We start from the raw sequence: 26784 nt of genomic DNA on the forward strand, positions 1-26784 counted from the left end.
CAGGATATAAATCCAATTTCTTCTTTATTCCCTTCTGTTTTCTTCCAGATGTTTTTTGCCTACAACTCCCATCAGCCCCAGCCAGCATGGCTGATGGTAGTTATAGGCAAAAAACATCTGGAGCGCTACTGTTGGCCACCCCTGGGTTATAGTACAATTGGCAGTGTTTCACACATGCATATTCAGCTCAATGAGAGTTCTGTTGCCCCCTCCTTACCTACAGATCAGTTGTCACTGCACGGTGATGGGAAGCCAAATAAATAGTGAGCAAATTTATCAGTTAGCCAGCATTTATATATAAACGCTTTGTATGAGTGTTTATATATAAGTCCATGTTACTGAGGTTGGTTTACATAAGCACATTTTCACACTGCCTTATGGGAGTGTATTCCCCTCCCCCCAAATATAATTTCATTTTCTGACATGACCATCCATGACTCTGGGGGGAAATCTAAAAAAGGCTGAAGCATACTTGCTGTTTTGAAATTTCCCACTTTTTTTTTTTTTTTGTCCCACTGTAATACATCCCATTGGGATTTTTATGAGTGGATATACAATCACATACATTTACTTTTAAAAACCTGAGAGCATAGTTTTAGAAGAAAAATGCATATTGGAAAACATGAAATAATTAATACTGGATAGCAAGAGATGGAATGAAATGACATGACAGATGTGCTGGTCTGGAAAGATTCTTAGATTATAAGAGTGATACTTAGAAGAAAAACTATCTGAAAGTACAGAAACCTATACCATGCAATGGATGCGTACAGTTGAAAGAAGCTTTATGTTTATACAGATTAGAATGACTGAAAGCTCTATCTTTGTGTATGGTCACAGATGTACATTGCAATGTGATGGCTGCACACACAGTCCTGTGGCTTGTATGGATCACCACTGTGATAGAATAGCAGAACAAGTTCCTATTATTTAAGAACAAACACAACTGCAGAAAGTAGGAGGTCTGCAGAGTTAGTATAACATCCTCCATGTGTTCCACATCACTTGAATGATATGAAGTGAAGCAGCTTGCGTCAGTGTTCAGAAGAGCCATAGGTGTATGCTATATATTCATGAAGATTTCCAAAGTATCATATGTGCACATCTTTTTTGAATGTGGAAGGCATTTATTCTCTATTACATATGCACACAATTGCAGTCTTTGTCACAAAAAAAGTTAATTTATTTTTGCTGCTATTACAATTATGGCAGTAGTAGATACTAGATAGGGGTACCCTATCATCATCAAGGCACATTCCAAAGTGACTGCTGCCCCTCCCACACACATCCGGCGCACACAAAAATGAATGCTGTATGTTTTCCTATGGGGGAGTGAGGCAACAGTCCCCAATGGGAGGCTAGGGATCCACCCAAGGAATGCCAGATGTTTCCTAAGGGGGAAAAGGGGGGGGGGTCAGCCTATGCTTCTGGTGTAGCAGGCTTCATATTGTTTGGGGAAAGCGTGTTTTGCAACACAGACGTTATTTAGAGAATTGTGGAGATGCAACGGTTCTAAGTGGACATAGTTTGGAGAGGAGACATACCCAATGAATAAATTGATGGCTTTAAAACTGAACATGGCTAGCCTTATATGTGTAATGTGTCCCTTTAACATCAGGTTGCAACAGGTTGCGTTTCGATTAAACTCTCTGGGGACTCAGTAACGCCATAGAGTTTTGCATGAATCCTAGCTCCTTGGTTTGCAATCCCCTACAGTTATTTGTTGAGAGGGTGCAGTTGTGTGTGTAAAATGGTAGCTATTTTTGCACCGGTTTGTGTTTGCAACGGGTGTGCTTTTCAAAAACAGACGCTTTACTTTTGGCCCCCCTAAGTCAATAGTTTACAGGTGGGAAGTGCGGGCGCCAGAAATGTTGTTGTACAATATATTTGAAATGTTGCCGGCCACCCCTGGTTGTCACAGGGCATGTCCCCTGCGACATTTAAACATACCAATGAGTGTCAGTGGTGCTTTCCCACAGAACTCTTTAAAATAGGGGAGACACACACCCCATTCCATGGCATGTGCTTGTTGCTTTTGCCTGTGCGGCTTAAAAAATGCAGGTCACACACACACATCTGGCTAGCAGCCCACTCCTGTACTCACCTCGTCCTGTCTTTCCCCCTTTGCTGTTTTTCTGGCCTGATATGGCACCAGGGGGTGTTATTTGCCTGCTTGACTCATCCTGTTGGAAAAATGGTGATGGTGGGGAGGCAGGAGTCCTTCCTCCCACTTTGCTGCAGTGGACCTTACCAGAAAATGGCCTTAGGGGCACTAAAAATAGGAGTTCCCCAGTGGAAACTTACTGGTATGCAGTGGTGGTCATTTGACAGCTAGAAGCAGCTGCCCAAGGTAGAAGTGTTTTCTGGCCTTTTAAAGTAGGATCCTTTAACTAAAGAATTTAAGAAATAGACTCAGGGCCTTCTGAATGCAAAGCATATACTCTATCCAGGGTTGTCAGGATATACCTGGCAGTTGGCAGGAGGATTTAGATTTAGGAAATGGGGGGAATGACATCATGTGTGCTGCTACATCACTTCCAGTGAAAATGTGGAAGTGATGTAGGGTAGCTCTAGGAATCAATGAAAACTCTGGATTCCTTGAGCTGCCCTACTTCATTTTTGGATTTTCCTCACAAATGTTATAGTGACACAGACAGTGATGTCATTTCTTTTTACCCCCTTACCCCCTCTGCTGAGATTCACAGCAGAAATGGGTAATGAGGTTACATATCCTTAGAGGGAGCATGGGAGGATTTAGGAGTGTTGTCAGTGGCCCTAATTCTGTCACAAACTTGTAGCTCCTCTAGAGTTGCCAGGTGGCAGCACTGGGGGCTGCAGCATTTGGAGAACACAGGCTGGCATGTGTTGTGCAATGTTCCTTCCCCCCATTTTGCTCCTGTGATTTCATTGAGTAAGGGCTGTGGCAGGCAGCATGGTAAGTCTAAGTTTCTCTCCTTCTGGGGGAAGCTGATTATAACTATTCAATGTCTACACAGCTAGAAGGAAAAGAAAATAGTTTTTCATGTTCTGTAGTCATATTAGGTTGTCTGGACTATTTGTTATTTATGGGTTCAGATAATTTGTGGGTTCAGTCAGTTACAATATAATAATACCCCTTCTCTTTTCAAACAGAAAGGGAATTTGTGTGCTGTTGAGAGGTGCAGCCAAACACAGACATTCTGATGTTTCATCTAAGATTGCCCGTTTCTGTTATGCTGCTCAGTTGGAAAGGAGGGAAATTGAGAGTGTAAATCTTGGTTATGAGTTTTAACAATATGTCTAATAGTAGGAGTCAGGAATTTTGTGTAAGAGGTGATGGGTTTGTTTTTATGATTTTGTTTTTGTTTGTATTAAGCTGGTCGGATGACCGTGAATAAAGAACTACTACTACAGACAAAATGTGGCTAGAGATATTTTAACGTCCTAACTATGTTACCCCAGAGTTGGAAACAACTGGTGCTTGCACAGGGGACCTTTCCTTTCCTTTCCTGTATTTCATATGCCCTGATATTAGTCTGGAAACCACTGTTAATATAACCAAGCAACTGTTTCAGATAGGACAATTCCACCACCACCCTCCCCCTGGCACATACAATCCTTTTGTTTTTGAGATGTTTAGTAGTCTTGTCTAGATGGGCTACACACAAGTAAATCTATTGCAGAGGACAGCAGTTTACTTGCTCTGTGGGATTAGGTCCACATAGCCCATGAACATTTGTTTAAAACATAGACTTAGAATTCTTGTATATTTGAGAATAGACACTGTAGTAGGCTGCAGGATGGGAAATCTTCCTTTTAAATTTTGTCTCAATCACTTGTTCACTAGATGGCCCCCAACACACCACTCTCTGCTCCAATCTCCCAACAACTGCCACATGGGAAAAATAGTACTGACCGACCTTCCAAGACTCTTGTAAGGAATGGGTTGACAAGATGCCTCATGATATTTAAAAGGATGTAACACATCATGACAATTTTATTAAAGCATAAGTGCCTATGTAGTGTCAGTTTGGCAGTTAACAAAGCACTATTAAAGCCAGATGTGCTTTTTTCATTTGCTGTTCATTTGTTTACTCTGTGAACCTAACACAACCTGCCAGTATTGAAATTGGTTTTTTTTTTCCTTTCAAAGATAATATTTACTTAGGTTTGCAGGAATATTTAGATGAATATACAACTCTCTTGAACAAAATAGGGCACAGTTTAGTAGTGGCGCAGAGTGGTAAAGCTGCAGTACTGCAATCGGAGCCCTCTGCTCACGCCCTGAAGCTGGTTCAGGAAGCAGGCTCCAGATTAACTCAGCCTTCCATCCTTCCGAGGTCAGTTAAATGAGTACCCAGCTTGCTGGGGGGAAAGTGTAGATGACTGGGGAAGGCAATGGCAAACCACCCCGTAAAAAGTCTGCCGTGAAAACGTTGTGGATGCAAAGTCACCCCAGAGTCGGAAACGACTGGTGTTTGCACAGGGGACTACCTCTGTGGTGCAGTGGTAAGCAGCAGTACAGACCTGAGTTCAATCCTGATGGAAACTGGATTCAGGTAGCTGGCTCAAGGTTGACTCAGCCTTCCATACTTCCAAAGTCAGTAAAGTGAGTACCCAGCTTGCTGGGAGCAAAGTGTAGATGACATGAAAATGTTGGGATGTGATGTCACCCATTGAGTTGGTAACAACTGTGTGTTTGCACAGGGAACTATCTTTACCTTTATCCTATCTGGTCATATGTAGGCAAACAGGCTACTTCAAGTCAGGAAAATGGCACCAGGGGGATGGGGTGGGGGGGAAGGGTTAAGCCCTCATTTCCTGTGTGCCGTGGTCCAAATATGAAAACAGAATCCTGCATGCCTGGGAACTGAGTCCCAGCAGTGGGGAATATGCAGCCTATGTCTGATTGAAAGTCCAATCTTAAAGTACCTTTTCTATGAGAATTTTTTTTGCCCTTCTTTCATGTCTACTCCATATACCATCTTGCCAAGGGATGTGTAAAGGTCCAGAGAAGCAACTTGTTTTGGCTCCCCAGTTTGAGAATTCCCAGTCTACTTCTTGCTTTAAATGTTTGGAGAAAAGTGAAGACTTTCTTGCTCCAGCAAGATTTTATACAAAATGCTAGTTTTTTTTTTATTATGCTCCTACTTCTGGTTGTTGGTGCTATTATATCACATTTTTGTAGAATTAATTACCTGAGGATGTTTATAATGTTTGTACACTGCTAGAGCTCCAAACTGTGTGGGACATGTGTGTGTATGCAGTGTACACAATATTTATAAATGTAAATAGTCTATCGTAACTGTCAGAAATCTGAAAAGGCTGACGTCATCCCCCCACCCCGGTGAATCTTGGCAATCATAGTGCAGAAATAGCAACACTGGCTGATGAATACTGATGATTTCCAGTTTCTGACATTCACACCACTACTCACTTTGGAGTCGTAGTTCTGCTTGACAAAAAGTAATAAGATTAGCCTGACTGGTGCACCCCCAGTGAGAATACAACATTGATCATAGATGCCTTCTTATAGAAATTATAATTATTATATAGCAATTAATTCACACACTGCTATAATGCCATAGGAGGAAATAACTAAGTTGATTTATGAATAAAGTAGCATTTCCAATAGTATATAAACACCTTTGGTCACAGAAATGATTACATGTAGCTCATGTTTTATTAGTAAACATTCCCAGAAAGATTTCCGGATCATGTCTTTCATCTTTTATTTTTTTAGGTTAAATAATGTCTGCAGGGCTATGCCCAGGGGAATATTTTCAAATTTGGACTGCTGAACTGAGAAGTTTGAGTTCTGCTGGCAGTCCCATTATATGCATTTTAGGGCTTCACAGTGCTGTGTCCTCTGTGATCTCACCACCATTTAAAAATGTAAACACATAGTGACTTGATGTCACCGTAAGAACATGATAGCAGGAAGTATGGTAGCAATTTACACAGGGTGAGAAGCAGCAGCTGGAAAAGTCTGCATCCCCGAATCTAACTTCAGGGATTCAACACCAGCAAGCCCTGGTTCAGGATGATTTGAAGCTTATCACAAACCACAAACAATAGCATGGAATACAAGCGGTTTTTCAACTTTCATCCAAATCCTTGGGGTCCACACCATTTACAATCCAACTTTTATTTCCCTGTCCAGGATTCATCCCAGCTTTACTGTACACATCGGATGCTGCATTACAGGTCATTATGTTGCCACACACATGGTGTTCTTATAATTACAGAAGCATTTTGAATGGAAATGAAAATGTTTGCTGACCAAGGATGTAGGAACAAAAAAAAAATTACAAAACAATATATATCATTTTCAGCTGCATAGCAAATATGAATCAAAAATTCAAACACCATAGTTGATCACTACTGGAAATATACCGCACCATAAATAAATGTAAATTCATTGTACAAAAGTCCTGGACAATTCTTCATACAAATATGGTACATTTGACAGTATTATGCAAAGTTTTCTTAAACATTTTTTAAAACAACACCTTGCTCATGTTCTCAAATAGACAAATATCAATAAAACCAGAATAATACATAAGAGGAGAAGAATTAATATGACCATCCATACTCCTGACAAGTACTGCTGGAAAAAGAAAGATGGTTGAAGTGCACAGAGTTTGCTCATTTTTTAGGCCAAGTCACTAAATCTCAAGTGACAGTGGACTGTTTATAAACTGGATAGACACTGGCATTTCCTTATTACAGCTGCAGAAATCTGTTTACCCTCTGGCTTGATTTATCCTTCTACTCCAGGATTTCTTACATTGTGGTATACATCTCTGTGGTTTTCTTCACACTGGTAGTACTTGCAGCCAAAGTACAGTCAAGAGTGGAAGAGTGGTGGCAGTGAATCAATGGTGGGGAGAGGGAAGAGAAGATGGCTTAATCCTTTTGTTTAATCCCATTTTCTGTTTTCCTACCCATGGGGAAAATAATGTATGGATCAGTAAAATTGGAGGTTCACTGTCTTTACTCTGTCAAAGCCGTACATTTACGTTGGGCATCCCCCTGGCCTCAGCTCAGTATTGCTTCTTTAGGTTTCTACATAGGTCACTTACACATGCTTCTTCTGAGACCTGATTTTTGAGGTACATACCAGCATTGGTAGTGATACAATCATCCAGTCAGAACTGTTGCAGAAACATACCATAATTACAGCTCTCAGCTTGCACCTGCAGGTCAATTCAGAGCACTAAATCGTACAGAGACTATACAGAGAACAGGTGGGTACTTTGGGTTCATCAAAGACTTCAATTATGTAATTGATTTACTTCTCTTGATACATCCACCATGTTTTTGAGGGGTATCAATGTGTCCTGGCACACAATTTGAGAACTGCTGACTTACATTTTCCATTTTATGGCATGGTGGAAACCTGATTAGTTCACTCTTTGACCAGAACTTCATTACAAAGCCCACAACAAAGAGTAACCAGAACTATCATATGAAAAATGTCTGATAAAGGCCATTAGGATGTACTGCAAGGAATTACACAATCTCAGAGAAAAGAACTTCCTAGTGTGCTAATAGATGTTGATTTAAAATTCTAGGAAATGCATTAATTACCCTGAGCTTTTTCCATATAGTGACTAAAATTATTATCCTGAGGTTAACCCAATTTTCTCTGCTACATATTCTCTCCAGGGAGTAAATAGAAACCCCTCTACAATATTATTGTGAAAACCTCACAAACTAATTCTATAGATTTGAAAACAGTTACTAGAGTTATGAGTCTTCAGTTGACTCTTTTACAAAACATTAGATGTGAACTGTAACATACAGCAGTTGATCTTACAATATCTGCATTTAAGTTTTAGAAGTCCTTAAGGCAAACTGATCATTTACACTTGTGGTATCTTCATCTGGTGATTAATTTACCACCAATGTCATAATGTCAATGTTATTCTATGAATTGTGTGAGGATAAAGAGTAATGAATATCAGCAGGCTTATCTAGTTTGTGTCCAGTTTTGGGCTTCTAAAGGGCTGTTAAGGGTGAGTAAAGAAAATAATGTTAAACTACATCACCAATGCCTACTCTCCACAAACATCCAGTTCTAACAGAAATTTAGGGTGGGTCATAACTAAGGAAAATCCTTTTCTGTATACACCCTGAGCTTCTTTGTTTGATGGTCCTTACAAAGTCAGAGTCTTCAGGTGACTCTTCTGATGCTTTAAGTCCATATTGCAGACTGCAACAAGTATTTTGTAGTTTGAACATCAGTAATCATAGCCGACAAATATTTATCAAGTTCTACAGGATGATATCTGTCAGTTACTGGGGAAACAGATACTAGCCTAAGGGAACAAATGCATTTGTCAAAGAAGATATACCTCATGTTAATAATTAATGGCACTCCCTTTATTTGATACAGATTATTCTGCATCTGAGCAAGAAAATAAGATGTTTCTACTTTATGTTCTCTCAGGCGGGGGGGGGGGGGAAGTGTTCCTAGTTCTGGCTTCAAAAGACCTGTCACTGTTGTGCAGTACAGTGATGAACCAAACACCAGCAATCTCATGCTGAGAAACAGACCAAACTATCTAAAAACATGGCAGTCTGCTTTGGCCACAATAAGATTGAGGAGCAGGGTGAAAACAGTTTGTGAGATGTTCCGGTGCTACAGAACAGCCTGGCTTCATATTCATCAATGTAAAAATCAGGATAGCTTATGTAGAAAGTTCAAGCTTGTATTAGTTTCCAAACACTATGGATTTGATCATGGAGGACACAAGCCACCAGGGAGTTTCAAAGGGCTGAGCTTTTCTGCAGTTACTTTCACCTTGTTTGGATTTGTGCAATAGAACTTATAGGTGAATTGTCCCCTTTGGCTTTAATATCTCACAGGGAGTTATGTCTTTTCCTTGCAGAATATCAGAACAACTTAAATTTTATTAAAATTCTGAAATAATCCCATCATCCTCACCCCCAAAAGAAAGCAGAAAAACCCACTGTTTGATCAGTTTTTCCTGGTGCCTTTTAGTGACAATAGAAAACATTATTTTCTTGAGATCTGCCTTCTTCTTTGGCCTGTATTCAATTACTGTGCTAAACAGTGTGACATTTCTTTTCTTTTTTTTCCTTTTTGGAATTTTAGTATTTTGTGTGTGTGTGCACCTGAAAGTTACGATGACTTCTGGTGTCTAACCCCTACTAGGGGCCTGGAGAATATTCAGAGAGGTGGTTGAATAAAGCCTGCCCGTCCTCCTGACAACTAGCATTTCAGGGAAGTCTCCCATCCAAGTACTTGACAGAATTGATCCTGCTTAGCTTCCTAGATCTGATGGGATTGGGCTTGCCTGAGATATCTAGGTCAGGGCAACAATGATATTTCTTTTGGGAATGGTTCTGTGAAAATCTGTAGCTTTCACTCGCAGGGTCTAAATGCTCATCATATTTAGCCACGGAAAGAAGTTCTCCCTTGACTGGATGCAGCACTATTTTATTAGTTCTCTTTAATGCTTTTGCAGAGTATTAAAATCTCATGCTTTTCTTTGAAACATTTTAAAGCTTGCTTATTGGCTTACAGGCATCTCGTGGGTGGCACACTCTTCTTATTCCTGCCACTTGAGGGAGACAATCCTCTATCTAGATTCTATCATATACTCCCTTGTAGGGGTGTGTGCTCAATATATGCCAAGCCAAATAAAAACCTGAAAAATATCTCATCCAATAGATCTGAGTCAGGAAAAAAAAACATTTTTTGCACACTCCTACTGTCATGGGGTGGCAGAAGGTGTGAGGAGTTGCATGGGTTCCTTCTGCACCTATAGTACTATGTATTGTTCACACTGGCATTTTAATCTTTATCCCATAACTATTATAAAATATAGAATTATTAAACATATACAAAAACAGTGGCTTCTGAAAAGGGATGCTCTGCCTCACCACCCTTCTAGAATTCTTTGAGAAGGTTAACAAGCATGTGGATAAGAGTGATACAGAAACATTATATACTTGAACTTCCAAAAGGCTTTTGACAAGCTATCTAGCCAAAGATCCTTAGTAACCTTAGCAGTATTATGTAAGAGAAAATGTACTCTTATGGATTAAAAATTGTTAAAATGCAGAGAAGCAGAGAGAAGGTATGAAGCAAAAGAAGGAGAAGGCCATGGTTTTCATGCCTTGTTTGTGGGTCCTCGAGGGTAACTGGTTAATCACTGTGTGAAACAGGCTGCTGGACTAGATGGACCACTGTTCTGAGCCAGCAGGGCTCTTCTTGTTCTTAACTCTGACAAGGAGCTAAATGTTGTTTCCTCTTCATTATCAAAGCATGGATATGGAATTTTTAATTAATTACCAAATATCATATACTTTCCTGAACTATTGACCAGTACTGCTTGCTTATATTATTCTTAAAGAACAACAATTTGTTGATCTCATAATGTCATCAAGGGTCTGACTGTGAAGCTCTCTGCCTCTTCTCCCATTTTTAAAATTTTTAAAATTTATTTAAAATGCTAAAGTCTGAAAAATGCAGTTAACTCAACAAAGAAAGGAAAGGAAAGGTCCCTGCACAAGCACCAGTCATATCCGACTCTGGGGTGATGTTGCTTTCACAACGTTTTCACGGCAGACTTTTTACAGGGTAGTTTGCCATTGCCTTCCCCAGTCATCTACACTTTCCCCCCAGCAAGCTGGGTACTCATTTTACCGACCTTGGAAGGATGGAAGGCATTGGAGCAAAATTTTGGACAATCACAGCAAAGATATTAAAGGCAAAATTTGAGAGGATTCTCTTGTCAATATTCAACTGTTTGGTTTAGGTTGCCAGGTCTGTGTTGGGAAATACTTGGAGACTTTGGCAGTGGACGCAGGAGGGGTTGGGGAGGGGAGGGGCCTCAGCATAGTACAATACCTTAGAGTCCACCCTTCAAAGCAGCCATTTTCTCCAGGGGAACTGATCTCTGGAGATCAGTTCTAAAAGTGGGATATCTCCAGGCCCCACTTGGAGGCTGACAACCCTAGTTAGCACAAATTATTCTAGAAAGGCAGAAGGAAACATGACAGTGGCAATACCTGCTAATTCCAGATGAATAATAATATGCTATTCAGATTCTAAGGGGACATGATTTTCCTTGTTAGAGTCAAACAACTAGGTCTTCATAACCTGCCACCAATAAATCATTATACTTCATATCACTTTAAGCACTTCCCATCTTAAAATCATTAGTTCCTGTCAAGCTGGAATTCTGTTCCTGCCTTTTGTGCACTGAACAGAAGTCTCACAACACTTTGAAACATTGGCTGTTTTAACTGGAACCCCGAATAAAGACCATAGAATTTTGTGCTTCATTTATAGTGGCTTTAGGCCACCACAAAAGGAAATACCACAGGAGAAAAACCCACATTATGCTCCTTTTTACCATATTATCAAAGTTGGGTAAAACCAACCAGAAGGATACTATAGAAGAACATGCATTCAAACAGGGCCTTTTAAAGAATTGCATTGTTTATATTCCATACATCCAAGTCTGCATCACCGCCAGATCTGTGTTCTTCCAGTTTTCCAGAACTTCCTTGTGGTCCAGTCTCTCCCCCTTCAACAATTTCAGATGGAGAGATAAGGATACTATCATGACTTATCCCTCACTGGCTCCTTAACAGGTGGTGGCCAAAGATTGGTGGATGGGAGGCTGGAAGCAACGCACATGTTCAACTGTAGAGCTGTCTGTTTCCACTGACTTCATGTACTTGTTCAAGATGGCAAAAATCTCATTGTTCAGAATTTGGTACTTCCTGATCCTGTCGGCCATTTTCTTAAGTGGCTATGAAAAGACAAGTGAAATTAAATGACTGATCTCGTTCTTCAGCTAGCTTAGTACTGAACAAAGCCACAAAATCAACTGGAATGATGGTCCAGCTTTTTGCAGGCAGAGTTAAATCTGTCTTCTTCTCATATGATGATGTTATGCATTGCATATCAGACTGCTAGCTGGGAGCATATACTGAGATAGCGGCCTGACATATTTGACCTACTTTTTAACCATCTGTGTATTTGTTAGCAATGCAAATTAGTTACAGCACAGTTATAATAATAATTTGAATCTGTGTACATGGGAGTTTGAGAATGTCACTCTAACTTCACAAATGAGCAGAGCCAAACACAAAGGCAAAGCACTTGGAATTCCTACACCTTACAAAACTGATTGGAAGCCAGTGTGGTACCTGCCAAGTCTTAGAATGCCTGTCCCTTACTGATATGACCAAGGCTTAGAGCAAGGGTGGCCAAACTGCTTAGCTTGGGAGCCACATGTGATTCTTTCACATGTGTGGCTCCCAGAGGCTGAAGAGGAACTTAATGCTGGCTTACTCTCAAGTAAGTGTGCTTAGCATTGGGACCTCAGTCAGCCTCTGAGTGCTGACCCACAGGTAGCCAACTATTTTTGCTGTGTGTGAAGCAGGAAGCAGGGAAGAAGGGGAAAATAAGTGGGCTTGCAAGCTTTTCTCCTCCACCACAGAGGTTGCCTGGAGACTTAGAGCAGGAAAAGAGTGCACAGAGCTGAGGGAGCCACTGGAAGGAGGGATAGAATTAAAGAGGGCAGTACAGGGTTCCCCCTTAGTTTCATAGCTCTTGTAGGAGCTATATTTACTAACCTTGGTGTCAAGGCAGAGAGAGCTGCATAATGATGCAAACAGTGGTTAGTGATTTATATGGTACATGCGTGTTTCCTTCTCCCACTAGTGTCAAAAATAATTCCCTAACCTTTCCCTACACTGGTCTTATGGGGACTGTTATTCCCAGCTTTTGTTTTTTAAAAAGTCTCCTAGCATGGTTGTGTTGAAAAGTGCATGCATATTTATTTTCTTTCTTTGCAAAGGAATTATTAACAGTTTTAAGAAAGATGTGTGTATAATGTTTGTTCATGTCTTGCAGCTCTCAGACATTTATTCTATGTGACTCCTACGTTAAGTAAGTTTGGCCACCTCTGGCTTAGAGACAGATGATTTGCAGTACAAGCCTAAGCTAAGTTTACACCAAAACTCAATAACTTCAGTGCACTTAGAAAAATGCAATTCTGTTTAGGATTGCACCTGAGCCCTGCCTTATTTCCATGCACCCCCCCCCCCAGACTATTGAGGATTGGTGTCTCTCTTTTCCTACATCTCAGAGCAATGAGGAGGGGCTTCTTCCTTACCAAAATACTCCTTTTTACTTTCCTGCCTGACTCCTGGGCTGCTGCCTCCATTGAGTATTCCCAATACATCCCAAACTGCTATGATGGCCAGCACAGACTGCACACAGCTGGACTGTCAAGCCAGTATGCAAAGCCTCATGAGATTCTTGGGCCAAAGCTTTACCCAGAGATCTCATAAAAGCTCCAAGAAGCCACATTCCTACAGAGGCTCCATGTCAGGCAAGGTGTTACTGTCTGGCTACATGGGAATCACAATTCACTGTTCTGCCTAACTGGCTTCAAACATCTGCCCCACGTCCTTTGCACAATCATCCACATGCCCAAAACTGCAAAACTCAAGAAATTGAAAATGCAAGTCTCTAATTATTTAGATAGTCTTCGGGAAACACAGGGACCATTCTCCACACCCCCAACTTACCACGTTTTTAATGATTTCATCCTTCCCATCCTGCCTCTGCACCTTTAACAGGTGGTAACAGAAATCAAAGAGATCAAAGCGGCGCTGTTGTCCCAGCAGAACTATGACTGAACAACCAGCCCAGTTCAAGCCATCACCAAAACATTGCCTGTTAAGAAAAGGAAACATGGTAAAATTATTTAGAGAGCATTAGCCAATACGAATCTGTACTGCTCCTCTGAATTCCTGCATGCTTGATTATTTCCTAAAGTTAGACCAAAATATATGCAGAACTCAGTACTACCAAAGCCAGTAAAACCAATATGTATACTTGATCCAAACAGACCAGAATCATTCAGAAAATGAATTACTAGGTGCTATTTGCAGATTTGCTATCACTTGGAATCTCTCTCTCTCTCTCTGTCAATGCTAGAGGGAAGTGGAAAGAGATATTCTTTAATACATGCTAATTAGAATGCAGTGCTTTACTCCACAGTGCAGAGCAGGCCTACTCACTCGGCAGTGAATTCATTTGTTCCCACAGGAATGCAGTAGACAAACTGCATGGCACTCCAGAGCCGGTGGAACTCGACACATTCATCAACATGCATGACACCATTGGTTGGGGGAGGGCCACGCCAGATGGGATCCTGGAGGTAGCTCCGAATGCGTGTCAGTATAACTTCAAACATGGACAGGCCACAGCACAATCGCTCCTTGGTCAGCAAGTCTCCTTCACGAGCTATGGCTATTTGCTGAGGAGGAAGAGAAGCCCAACAATAAGAACCAGGTAAGATGTCAATTCCTTCACTAATCTTCATGCCAACTTTTCCCCCACTGTGTTTTGCACCTGGTAATAAATGTCAGGTTTCAATTTACCTTGTCCTCTAAGAAAATCCAACTAAACTTTTGTGCCTGAGAGCATTCAGTTGGTTTGCTGTTTTAAATATGGAACTGGAATTGTCAAAAATATTCAGTACTTTGTTGACATACTTATTACTTGAAGGATCTCCTTGAAAAAAACAATCCCAAGGTGGAACAGGGAAGCTGAAATCTGCTTCTTTATCATGATCTTTTTATCTTCAGGATTTCCTGCAAATTGTTTTGTTGTTGCTGACTTAATTCCTGTATGCTAGTTACTGAACTCTACCGGAGTGTAGGACTCGTAATGAAGGCTAACCTACCATGCAGTGTGTTTTATATAGTTTAATTTCTTATTTGCCAACAGAAAGAGATTAATGCAAACTACTGAAATCTGAATCTTCCTATCCATAATAGGCATATAGGAACTACTATTTAGGATGGCCTATTTAAACTATGTAATGTAATGTGCAAATGTAACTAGGGAAGTAATTTTCTAAGAAGGACCTTAACATCAGATCGATGTTGAAGACAGAGACATGATAAAGTACTGCATGTTCCAATGTTTTTTTGTATGCATTTTAGTTATGTTTTTGGTAATTTTAACATGCTTCTGTACTACTGCTGTTATATTTAAGGTATTAGCTGGAAATGTTTCCTCTCTTCTAGTTCTGTGGCACTCAGTGCTAGAAAATCCACAATTTGCAATACAAGCAGGGCAAAATATAGAATGAATGAGGGTTGCAGAGGGCCATTGCCTGCAGAATTGCACCCATAAGCTGCATGCTGCCATTCGATACAGAACACGAAGACAGAGAATACAAATATGCAGCACAGAAATGGGAGGCAGAATGGCAAGATGAGATGGGGCAGCACTGGGAACAATTAAAGAGTTCTTTCAGCCATCCTAGAACTATGCTACCATAGCCTATCCAAAATATACCAGTGAGGCCGTTATGTTTTAGAATGCAACTGAAAGAGAACGCAGCAGAATGGATTTAAATAATTTGCTATGCAAGAGGATGTAAAGCATAGATTCATTGAATACTAATTCTTGTGCTACAGCAGCTATGCATATCTGTATGATCAAGTGTCAATATTCCTATGAAGGATTCAACCTTTTTTTCCCTAGTGGCAAGCTAAAGGTGGACGTCTAGTATGTCACATGGACTTTTCAGCCCCAGCTATATAAGTAGACTAATAAATTTTAAAATCTTTGTATAATAAAAATAGAAGGCATGAAAGATAAACACCACTTTGGAGAACCTTTTCCCAGGAATAACATGATACATGCAAGCAAGTTTTATAAAAGAAACTATTAATGAACTTAATAACATCTTTGGTTCCATATTATACTTATTTGCAGTGCAATACTGATATGTATTTTAGACTGAAATCCTATGCCCACTTTTGAGTGTAAACCTCACCAAACTGTGGAAATGACTTCTAATTTTTAGTTTATATTTTTAGTTTCAGCCATAATCCTTGTGCTTTTCTTGATATTTTATTTTTAAAATCGCATTGCCAAATCCCACTATTCCCCCATTTTAAACAAAACATAACAAGAGTTTTAAGCATTTGTAAGTAAAAAAATTATTGCGTTTGTATCCTTTATAAAATTTATATCTCTACTACCTGGCATTACATTTATGACCCTCATGGCACAGACCCACAAAGTCCCATTTGTGTCAGATCCAGCCCTCATAACAAATGTGTTTGACACTCTGATCTAGCTTGATATTATTTGTTAAGATCCTTACTACTTGATATCTCTAAATATTTTCACAATAATGGATTCAACCAGAAAATCAAGTAGTAGTGTCAAACCAGGTTTTCCACTTTCCCTGAAGGAAATGGGCATGCCCAGCACAGTCTTTTAATTTTCCTGCACACAGTTAAACCTTGCAATGTTTCCTTTGGCATGTGGCAATTAGTAGCTTCTACCTTCGACTTTTCCCTAGCAGGCCTTCTGCAGTCATTCTATCATTATTCAGCGACAACACTCCCCCCCAATTTCTTAGAAAATTAAAAAGACCAGACTCAGCCTTAGCACTTGGCTACCTTGATCCAAAAACTTGTTTCAGTTGATAAACATTGAGATTAGCAGTTCCAACCATGGTTATCTAAGACATAGTTACAAGGTGTTGGAGAAGACAGGAAGTAATATTCAATTGTAAGGAAATTCAAAGGGAAGAAAGTCAAATTATGGCCTATAAACTTTGCAAATGACAGATTTTTCAGAATGTCAGATATTTGCCTGAACCCTACTTTCAGAGAATTAGTTATATTTTCTAATGATTAAGCTTAGTGACAGAAGTGTTAGAATCATGCCAGTTCACAGTTTAGATAGACCAGCATTTCACTGGTGCTCCACCAGTGTTCTCATAGTAAACATGTAAAATGTAAAGGCATGTTCCATAGTTCTCTGTGACATTTCTGGGTGTGAAAGTACATATCCCTTTCCGTCACATTGTCCCTTACTGATGACGCATTCCTCTCAGGCAGACTGATTACCCTAAGACATTCCTACCTTCTCATTGTGAATGTGATGTCCAATAGAAACTAGGATTGTCAAGAGCAACATTCTACCCTGCCCCCAGATAGTTGCCAACACCAAGATTAACAGTTCTTCCTCAGCAAGCAACACTTTTTATTAATCAGGAGTAAACAGGAGTCAACAAGTTCCAAGGTGCCTGTGCCTACAAACAAGTGAAAAAACATCTGTATGCATCTACCCATGGCCTGGTTCCTGTGCTTATCCAGGTCATCTATGTTCTCCCTGTAGCAGAGGCAACCATTCACATAATGCATGCTGCAAAGTGAGCACTTTGCACTGAAGTTCAGCTTGCACAATTTCCCAATACGCATTCTTTTAAGACAATTTATTTATTTCCAATGTTTACAGACATATTTCCAATTTTATTCCAAGCTGTTTCCATAAAACCAAGAAAGCCTTTAATTCCATCATAGCTACAAATCTCTCCTATATAATAACTCCTTTAGCAGACTGGTCACAAATCAGATACTCTCCCACTGGCTGAGCTGCCTGTCGCTGCTTCATAGAGGAGAGAAAGAAAGCCTTTCCCTGATTGGCAGAGGGAGGAGGCAGGAAAGAGCCAGAGAAAACCCTCCCTCAATTGGCTGAGGGAGGAGAGAAAAAGCCAGAGAATGCATTTCCTTGATTGGCTAAGGGCTCCTCCCTCTCCTCCTCTGGAAGGGAAACAGCTAGAGATGGGGGGAAATAGTGTCCCATGGCAGCAGAGCAGATACAGAGTAGGGGGGGGGGGGAGGGAGGGAAAGCCAGAGACAGAGAGAGAGAATGAACTCCTATGTTTAAGACTAACTGTTATCAGAGAGATAGTTTTGGTGTGAAAGGTACCACTAAAGGCCTTTGAGGAAGAAATTACTGGGCCCAGTCCTGACTAGGACTGCCAGTTCCAGGTTAGTGGGAAATTCCTGGCGATTTTGTGGTGGAGTTTGAGGAAGGCAGGGTTTAGAGAGGGGAGAGACCTCAGCTGAATATAATGCCATAGCGTCCAAAGCAGTTATTTTCTCCAAGGGAACAGAGATCTGTTGTCTGAAGTTCAGTTGTGATACCAGGAGGTCTTCAGGCTCCACCAGGAGGTTGGCTACCCTCGGCCAGGCTGCTTACCACTATTCAGCAGCAGCCCCTCTATGACAGCCATTGTGGCATAGGAGTTAGCACTTCAGAGCAGGGTCTGCCAGACCCAGATTCTTGCTGTGGAAGCTGAATGGGTGATTTTGGACCAGTCACAGACTTTCAGCCTAACCTACCTCACAGAATTGTGCAGATCAAAAGGGGGAGAGAATGGTGTCATCTGCTTTGGTCCCCCCACTGTGGAGGTCCTTTTCCTAGGTAGAGGCTGCAGAAAGGGGGGAGGCAATGGAAGGCTGAAGTCAGAGGGGCAGATAAAGGGAAGAAGATAGGTTTGCCAACTCCAGGTTGGGAAATCCCTGAGATTTGAGGGGTGGAGCCTGGAGAGGGTGGGGTTTGAGGAGGGTAGGACCTCAGATTGGTACAATGCCAAACTCTCCACCTTCCAAACAAGCCACTTCCTGCTGGGGAACCATTGTTGCCAATCTCCAAGTTATAGCTGGAGATCACTCAGAATTACAGCAGCTCTCCAGATGGCAGAGATCAGTTCCTCTGGAAAAAATGGCTGCTTTGCAGGGGGAACTCTGTCATTACACCCTGCTGAGGATGGTTTCCTCCTGCTTTGGTCCACACCGTGATTTCAGACTACTCACAGACTTTCAGCCTAACCTACCTCACAGGGTTGTTGTGCAGATCAAAAGGGAGAGAGAAGAATGATGTAAGCAGCTTTGGTCCTTACTATGGACAAAGGCTGTATTTTTCTTAGATAGAGGCTGCAGGGAGGGGGGAGGAGATAGAAGGATGAAGTCAGATCAATTCCCCTAAAGAAAACAGCAACCTTGGGAGGGCAGGAAGACAGTAAGGGGGACACTTCGCCCACAGCCTCTTTCTAAAGTCTGTTATATATTTTTTCACAATGGGCCTTATTCCTAGTTTTGTAATAATTCTGTTAGTTAATCATGCTACTTAACATACTGACTTCACCAAAAGCCATTTTAAACAATTCTGCCTTACACTTCTGCATGGTAGCAAAGATGTCACTTCCTAAGGGAGCCCTATTTCATAGCAATGGGGCTGCTACAGAAAAAAGGGTTTTGGCTTAGGCTTATACACCTTTTAATGTAGGAATAAAACATCACACAAAATGAGTCTCTGAGTCCCACCTCACAAATTATCTCATATACATGGTGGAGGGGGTATGAATAACTATTTCTTTACCATGTGAGGAGGATCATCAGGTTGGGAAGCAAGCCTGTCAAATTGCATCTGGAGAACAAAACACTGTGTTGATTCTTTGTTCTTTGAGGAAACATTACACCTGTAATCATACTGTTTAGCATTTATTCTTTGGGAGGCTTGGTAGTCTCTTAGCTGAACAGATAAACAGGCTACATTATTAGTTATTTACAAAAAACAGAGTTGTAAAAATCAAAGATGAATATTTTAATCAATTAAAACTTTGGTTTACTAACTGGTGGGAGAATGTTGCAATCAAAGTGAGATCAAAAGCTACACTTTAGAATTTTTTAAAAATATAACAATTAGGAATTTTAAAGAAAAATCAATTTGTACATTTCATTTATTAAATTGCACTTACTTGACACTTGCCTTTGGTATCCTCAAAAGGTACATAAGTTGAAATGTTCATAATATGATAATGTATTGACATTTACTTGATTAATCAATTTGTTGGGAAAGAGGCTGATGAATGTAATCCTTATTTTTGAACCATTCTACTGAAAGCCTGAATCACTACAGTGCAAAATGTACCCCTCTTCCTATATATTTTCAGTGGAATCAAATCACAGAAAACCTGGATAAGGCACTTAGATGAGCAGTTACTCAATGTTCCTTCCATAAATCACAATTCAAGATGTAATGCATTAGTTTCACAACAACTATATTTAACACGTTGCATGTACGAACTGGCAGGGCAAGAGGACATATAATTAACGGAGTCAGTCAAATTTAAGTGCAAGAATGTAATTTTATATAAATGTTGCGGCTCTATAATATATACATTAAAAAACCCTGACCCTATATCATGCATATTAAGAAACAGCATTACTGAAGTATATATTACAACCTGAATGAGAAACCAATGGACAGCTTGTATTAGCTACTAATAATCAATTAATAATTCAAAATGTAGGGCGAACAAAAGGCTGATGTCACAATCCAGTGAAAATTAAGCAGTTTTATTCCTACTGACTTCAACTGGAGTGTTTAAATATGTATTTTAATGTATCCTGTTTTAAAATAATTTTAATTTCGACTACCTCTTAATAAATTGATCATCCCTATGAAAAGATGCATTAGACAATACTAGATTCTTTTTCAAGAGCTAAAAGACTCAAATATATAGTTTGTTAGACAATTAGAAAGTTAAGCATTAGATGCACAAAAAGCACACAAGCACAAAGATAAACATTACCACAACACTGTCTCTTTGAAAGGAATTTGATGAGAGAACCCTTTATTAGAATCCTTTACTATATTTCTTAAAATAAAGTTCAAAATGAATAGGAAACGTAATTGTTTTGTCCTTTGTAGTCCTTCAGTAGTAAAGGTTTTATCAATTTTAGAAAATTATTGTACAAAGATTTTTCAGGGGCGGGGAGGGGGTTATCACTACAATTCTAGATATACTTATTAGGAAGTACTTTGTATTGATCTCGGTGGGACTTCTTCAAAATAAAGTTTAAGATCTGGTGATGAGAGTTGCTGCTGGTTCAGACTAGGCACATAGTTTTATTATAGGGATGAGCACGCACTGGGGAAATGGTGGCTCATGTTGGCTTGCGGTTTGTATGGCTGCCCAAACCAGTTTGTGGTTCATTGGTTCAGGAGGTGTAAAATTCAACAGGATTCTTCAGCAAGCTGTTCTCCACCCACCCTCCAAGTATGGCGAAGATTGGATTTGGAATGTCTGAGTTATAGCCCCCCAAAGCAGATGCCCAAGGGAAAACTCAGCTTCAGCTCTCATGACAACTAATTCTTCTCTCTTCGTGCTGCAAAAGGGGAGCTCCATGATTGGCTCCTGGAGCTGCCAATCAAGCTATGGACAACTTCTGTGAGTGTTTCTAGCCCCAGCATTGCCTAGGAATTGATTGAATCAGCACTAGGTTGTCTGGAAAAACAAACCACAAAAATAAACTAAATTAATCACCAAGGGGCAAATCAGTTCAGAACAAACCATGAATCAGCCCGATTTGTAAACAAATCACAAGTCGTGGATCTGTTTGTGCCCATCTTTATTTTATCGTACATGAATGAACTCTGTGCTAGTATACTTCACTTTCACCACATTGTGATTCAATTAGTTATTTCCAATTTAGTACAAAACCATATTTGCAATTCATCTTCCAAACTAGGGGTACAAACCAGCTTCAAATGTGGTTTGCATTACTGGTCTGGGGGAGAAATGTAACAGAAAATCATGGTTTGTGCTGAAGCAGAAGTCACTAATTGACTCTAATTGTGTGAGAGGAGGAAGAGAGGAGGACACATGCATGCATAGGACTTTTTGGTGTAGCATCAGTAATCTGGCACTGCATCTGAATCAACCTTTTATGTATTCCTCCATCAAGGTAAACGTAACTCCTAATTTTCTTAGTTATATTTTGTTCATATGTGTAAGGCTAACTTTACAGTCAGGGATAAGGTTTAACACCAAATCCATTTTGACAAGACCCTAAGAAATACATTATTTTTAGAAAAGCACTTAAAGAAAGTACTTAAATAAAGGTATGTGTGTACATTCTAAGCATACACATAATGCTGAACAGTGTATAAAATGCTTTCTGAGTAAGAGTTGGACTTATTTAGAACATATGTAAATGCTCTTCTTAAGCAGTTCCTTAAAGGCATGAAGGCACTTTCCAAAGGCTGCAATTCTGCATACCAGTTATACAAGCTTCTTTCCCTTGAAGTCAGGAGGCTTAAATGCATGCAAACAGCTGTAGAAGTGCAGCCTCAAATCAATAACTACAACTCCTTTCTATGAAATTTCACTTCCTTGTAAGTGCTTTCTAGTCAGTTTTCATGGTAAGTGATAATAAAGATAACACTTGACAATCACAATATGTTCACCCTCCCTATACCTGAACTCCCTATAGTTGAACTTCCAGAAATGAAGCAGTAGTAGTCCACTGTTTTCGACGTGTTGAGAATGAAAATGTTTCTTATCACAAAATCATGGAGTGGGACAAGACTAAAAGACCATCTCATTCAGCTGCCTTCATCCATCCAAATCTACACAGCAAGCAGAAAGCAGGCATGCTTTAGGAAAAGACCTGCAGAGGAAATAGCTGGAGATGACTCATGCAAATGAGCCAAGCCACAGGCTGCAGAAGAAAGACAGACAGACAGATCTCCCAGGGTCATTTCAGCTCTAATTAGGGAATTTTTTCCTTAATTAAAAAATGTGGTGGTACTTTTCAAAAACTGCATTCTTGCATCCTAGCGTTATGAGCTTCATGTACAAAGCTGATGATCACTTGGGGCCACTTCACAAGTTTCACTTTAGATATAGGTATAATATTGTTAAGTGTTCATCAGAAAATATGAAGTGTGAATACACCAACAATATCTTTGAAAAAGCATATATTGTACAGAAACCTCAGATCAGAGAGCCAGACTTCATCTGCACACTGAAATGGACCATTGCACCACCTGACTCTTGGGTTAGTTATTATGTTACAGGGAGGGAAAATTCACAGTATGATGGCTCTGATACATGTAATTGCTGCAAGAGATAGAGATTTTCAGAAATTTAAAGCTATGGGGGGAACAGGGTTATTGTTGTTTTTCATCTAAAACACTAGAAAAAACTGCAAGACAAGTAGTATGTTCTTATAAACCTAAATTTATTATACTAAGAATATAACATGCTTTATTTATAGCATTGTCACTTGTTATGCTGTTTGGTGTATTTATATATGTATAAATGCCTTGCTTTTAGTCAAAGAAATATGCTATTATTAGAGAGAGAAAACAAAACTGTGGCAATTGAGAACAAACAATTTCCCTTTGTTCTTTGGACTGAGCAATGTAAGGGGATGTGAATGCTCACACACAACATACAAAAACTCACTGATGACAATCTAACTTTGCTTGGTCATAGTGATCTATCAGTAGATGAACTACACAGTGTAGGACTGAAACCCAGATAACAGCTGGAAAGACTCTGCATCTCAGGGAGCAATCTGGGAGGGGGGGGGAGGAGGCTGATGCAAAATTCTGGGGAACCCACCCAATCTGTGGGTTTTAATGTCATCCTTACCTGAGGTGTTCCCAGCCTCTCTATTAAGGGAACCAGGTGAAGTGGGGCATATTTGGCTTCGAGACGCTTCATGCGTACCTCCAAGCGTTCTCCTTCTGTTAAGCGAGCAGCAAACAGTGAAATGAGAAAGCAAAAACAAAAAAAAAGGTCTAGCATTTCAGTGTCACCTCCCAACCATCCTTCAACTCTGGGACCAATGTGACAGAACAAAAACAGAGTAATGCATTGTGAAGAAGGAACTGTGATTACAGCCACAACACCAGCACACTTTGTAAAAGGTTCTAATTTTAAAAACAAATGCCTTGCTTTTGACAATAGGGTGGTCAAATTTTATCTTTCATATGGTTTGTTCAGTGGCTGGTTAGGGATTTTTTTAGCCTTCAGCCCTAAGTTTTTAAACCAATTGCTTTGGAACCTACTAATTGAGACTATATATCTGGAACTTTATAGGTGTTACACAGCTCTGGGAATAAATGACTGATATCTGTTCACCTCTTCACTCCTTACCTTTGATGTAGACCCTGGGCAAAATATTTTGGAAGGGAGCAGCATGCAGCAAATCACACACTTCTTCTTGGGACTGAGGCAGGAGGAAGAAAGATAAAAGGTGTTAAAAATTCCCTAAGGGTTTGGTTCTTCAGCTATCTGAAGGTTTGAGGGAAAGTATGTTGATTCATGTGCCTTAAGAGGGCTTAAGCAGACACAGCCCAACTTGCATAAACAACAGAACCAGAAGAAATGCCATGTGACTCCACAGTAAGAATTTATACAAATCCTGTACAAGGTAATTTGTTTTCTGAAAAATCTGGAGCTTTGCAAGTGGTTCTTTATCTTATCCAGTTACAGAGTGTAATGCAAGGCTTGTTCAATAGGCTGTCCAAACCTTGGTGCTGAGTGGTGTGGCATTCTGTCATGATTCCAACATGTGCTGCTCACTGTTAACACAAGCTCCTTCTACTTTTGTGTGACACAACAACATCATATGCTTCACAGAGAAAGGGAGTGCCTGCACCAGTTCACTGGGTGGTTATAGACAACCATTTGCTATATATTCATTGCTTGTAAACCTTAAACTTGGTGCATTTGTAAATGCAGTATTATGACTTGGCCTGCAGACTCCTGTTAGTCACTCCTAAGGTTCTAGCCTTAAGCTAGGGGCAAGAGGTCTCCTAGACCCTGAATCTACCAGGGCTGGAATCTAGTGGAATTCCTTGAAGAGGAAGGTGTGCAATTAGTATCTAACATGGGATGGGGTTGTTCAGACCTTTCAGAATCTGAATCAGGCCACCCACTACTCAAGATAGTGCTCTCTCTGGCCTGGGTGCCCATCTTTTCCCCTTCCAGGATGAGCACAAGGAGGAAGGTGATATGTGAGATGATACTGCAGTTCAGCAATTAAAAAAAAAGATGTGAATACAGATCTCCCAGTATATTGTGTATTCTGACCCCTTAAACTCTGGGATTCGCATCCTTCCTTTACGATTCACACTGAGAAGTATACCAATCCTGCAGAGGCAGAAAACAGAACTACAAGCTCCATGTTATTTCTATAATTCTTTTAATCAACTTCTTCTTTTCTGGAATGCACTGCTGGCCCATGATATAAAGAAAGAGATTTTGTCACTGACAGTGGTTTTAACTCTGCTGGGAGAATTTACCTGTATTTTTTAAAAATGCAACCCCCACAGACATGTCATTCCATAATATGTAACTCCCTCTTGAACCTGAGCCTGCTGCTTTTAGCAGGAACTTGTACTCTGGACCTGTTCTGAAACTTTTTAACTACTACTGAGTGACTTGAAGGTAGTGGTTAGGTTTGGCTTATCACTTAAAGCTCACACCCCAGATGAAACAGGACACCACATGTAGGAAACAACTTATTGTACCATCTGCCCATAAGCTGCTCTAAAGAAGCAGGGGTGTGCTAAAAATCACCTAAACTTTATTAACAATTAGTTTCCTGAATGGCTGCTCATGCACAGAGTTAAGTTTACAAGCAGTGACCATGGGCTAAATGGTTTTCTGTAGATTCTCCTTGTCACTTTTTCATTTCTCTTCAGTTGCCCATTATTGAGCCCTTGTTGCCATGCTAATCTTTGCACACTGGCAGTTCATATGCACCAAGATCAGCACAGGAATAATGAAGGACAATGACGGACAAATGTGTTGATTGAAACCAATAACAAAATGGCAGGCTGGGGAAACTTCTCAAGTAGATTTACATGATAGTCGATGCACCAGCTTACTCTTTGAAATGGCAAACTTAAAGGAAGCCAATGTTTCACACAGTACAAAGCAATCCTTATCAGGGACCCCACCCGGCATGAGGAACAGAGAAACTGTCCCAGGTATGTTGGTTGGACACATCTTGAGGGGAAATGGCTGGTGCAGACATAATTCATGTCTTGCCACTTCAAGTTGGTGAAACTTTGGTGTTGCCTCCACTAGATTAATATGATTTGGAGACCTCCCTCCAAGGTTCATAAAAGAGAGCTCTGCAGGGTATAGTTTGTGGACCACACAAAGGTATATGGAAGGAATTTAAATGTTTGGTACTCACTTTTAAATACACTTAATTGGAATCAAGACTTATTGAGGTACACTGTAGCCTAACAACTTCCTGGCTATTGATTCTTGGTCACAATACTATTTCTTGAGGAGAATGACCCTTGAACTTTTTTTTTAAACTCCCAAGAAACCATGTTATGGATGGGGCTGGAAAAGGCCCAAGGAAGAACCACAGAATGAGAAGCAGCTTGAAAACACATACAGTTAATCAAGTTAATTCAAACCGCAGACACACAAAGAGGCGAGATCCGGGAAGCAGTAATGCCAAAGGAGACTTGAGTAATGGTTGGCAGCAAATTCTGCATGAATCTACAGGGCAGAACAGCAACACAGTAAGCCATGATGGCTGCAGGCTGCATGCAAAGAAGCAAAACACTGCAAAAGGAGAAGGTATAAGTATATCTGTGCTAGGGACACATTTAGAATGTTAAGTGCAATTTTCTAGTCTCCAGCTATGTCTTATAACGTCAAACTATCTACATAGTCCCTGATCCAGGACTTTTCAGTGCAATCCTGTACAAAGTTACTCTTCATGAGATTGCACTGTTAAGTCATTTACAAAGGCAGTTCATTGTGTAAAGAAATATAACTGCATCTTACTTTATAAGAAAGATATTGAAATATTTGGGGGATATTGATCCAATCTCATCTTACACCTGGAACATCAAATGCAGAGTTGAATCTTTCCCTGAGGAATAATACAGCATCTAGCTGTTATGGTACTTTATAAATATTACTATTACTGTGGTTGTTATCATCATCATCATCATTATTATGATTATAGCCAAAGGAACTCCATGAGCATACAGGCCTCTTTTGCCTTCCATAGGAGACAATGATGAAGACTTATTTGTGCACACATACTATGTGTTTTATTACATCATAGCTTCAGAATCAGTTGTGCTCCATACCA

General features: G+C 40.2%; 1 protein-coding gene across 5 annotated transcripts in view; it reads right to left on the bottom strand.

Moving 5' to 3' along the window:
* Positions 1–11289: 11289 nt before the first annotated feature.
* CYFIP2 (cytoplasmic FMR1 interacting protein 2) overlaps positions 11290–26784 on the bottom strand; it is a 91482-nt gene continuing 75987 nt past the window's right edge. For 4 of the 5 annotated variants that reach the window (XM_060240249.1, XM_060240247.1, XM_060240245.1 and 1 more), the window contains 5 exons: positions 23811–23883; positions 23304–23398; positions 14059–14297; positions 13564–13711; positions 11290–11774 (listed from right to left, as the gene is read on the bottom strand). In XM_060240249.1, coding sequence (XP_060096232.1) covers positions 11607–11774; positions 13564–13711; positions 14059–14297; positions 23304–23398; positions 23811–23883 — 723 coding nt within the window. In that variant the 3' untranslated portion in view covers positions 11290–11606. The remainder of the gene's footprint in view (positions 11775–13563; positions 13712–14058; positions 14298–23303; positions 23399–23810; positions 23884–26784) is intronic. The other variant, XM_060240248.1, reaches the window with a different exon arrangement.

This window comes from Heteronotia binoei, chromosome 5 (genome assembly GCF_032191835.1).
Source record: "Heteronotia binoei isolate CCM8104 ecotype False Entrance Well chromosome 5, APGP_CSIRO_Hbin_v1, whole genome shotgun sequence".
Lineage (NCBI taxonomy): Eukaryota > Metazoa > Chordata > Lepidosauria > Squamata > Gekkonidae > Heteronotia > Heteronotia binoei.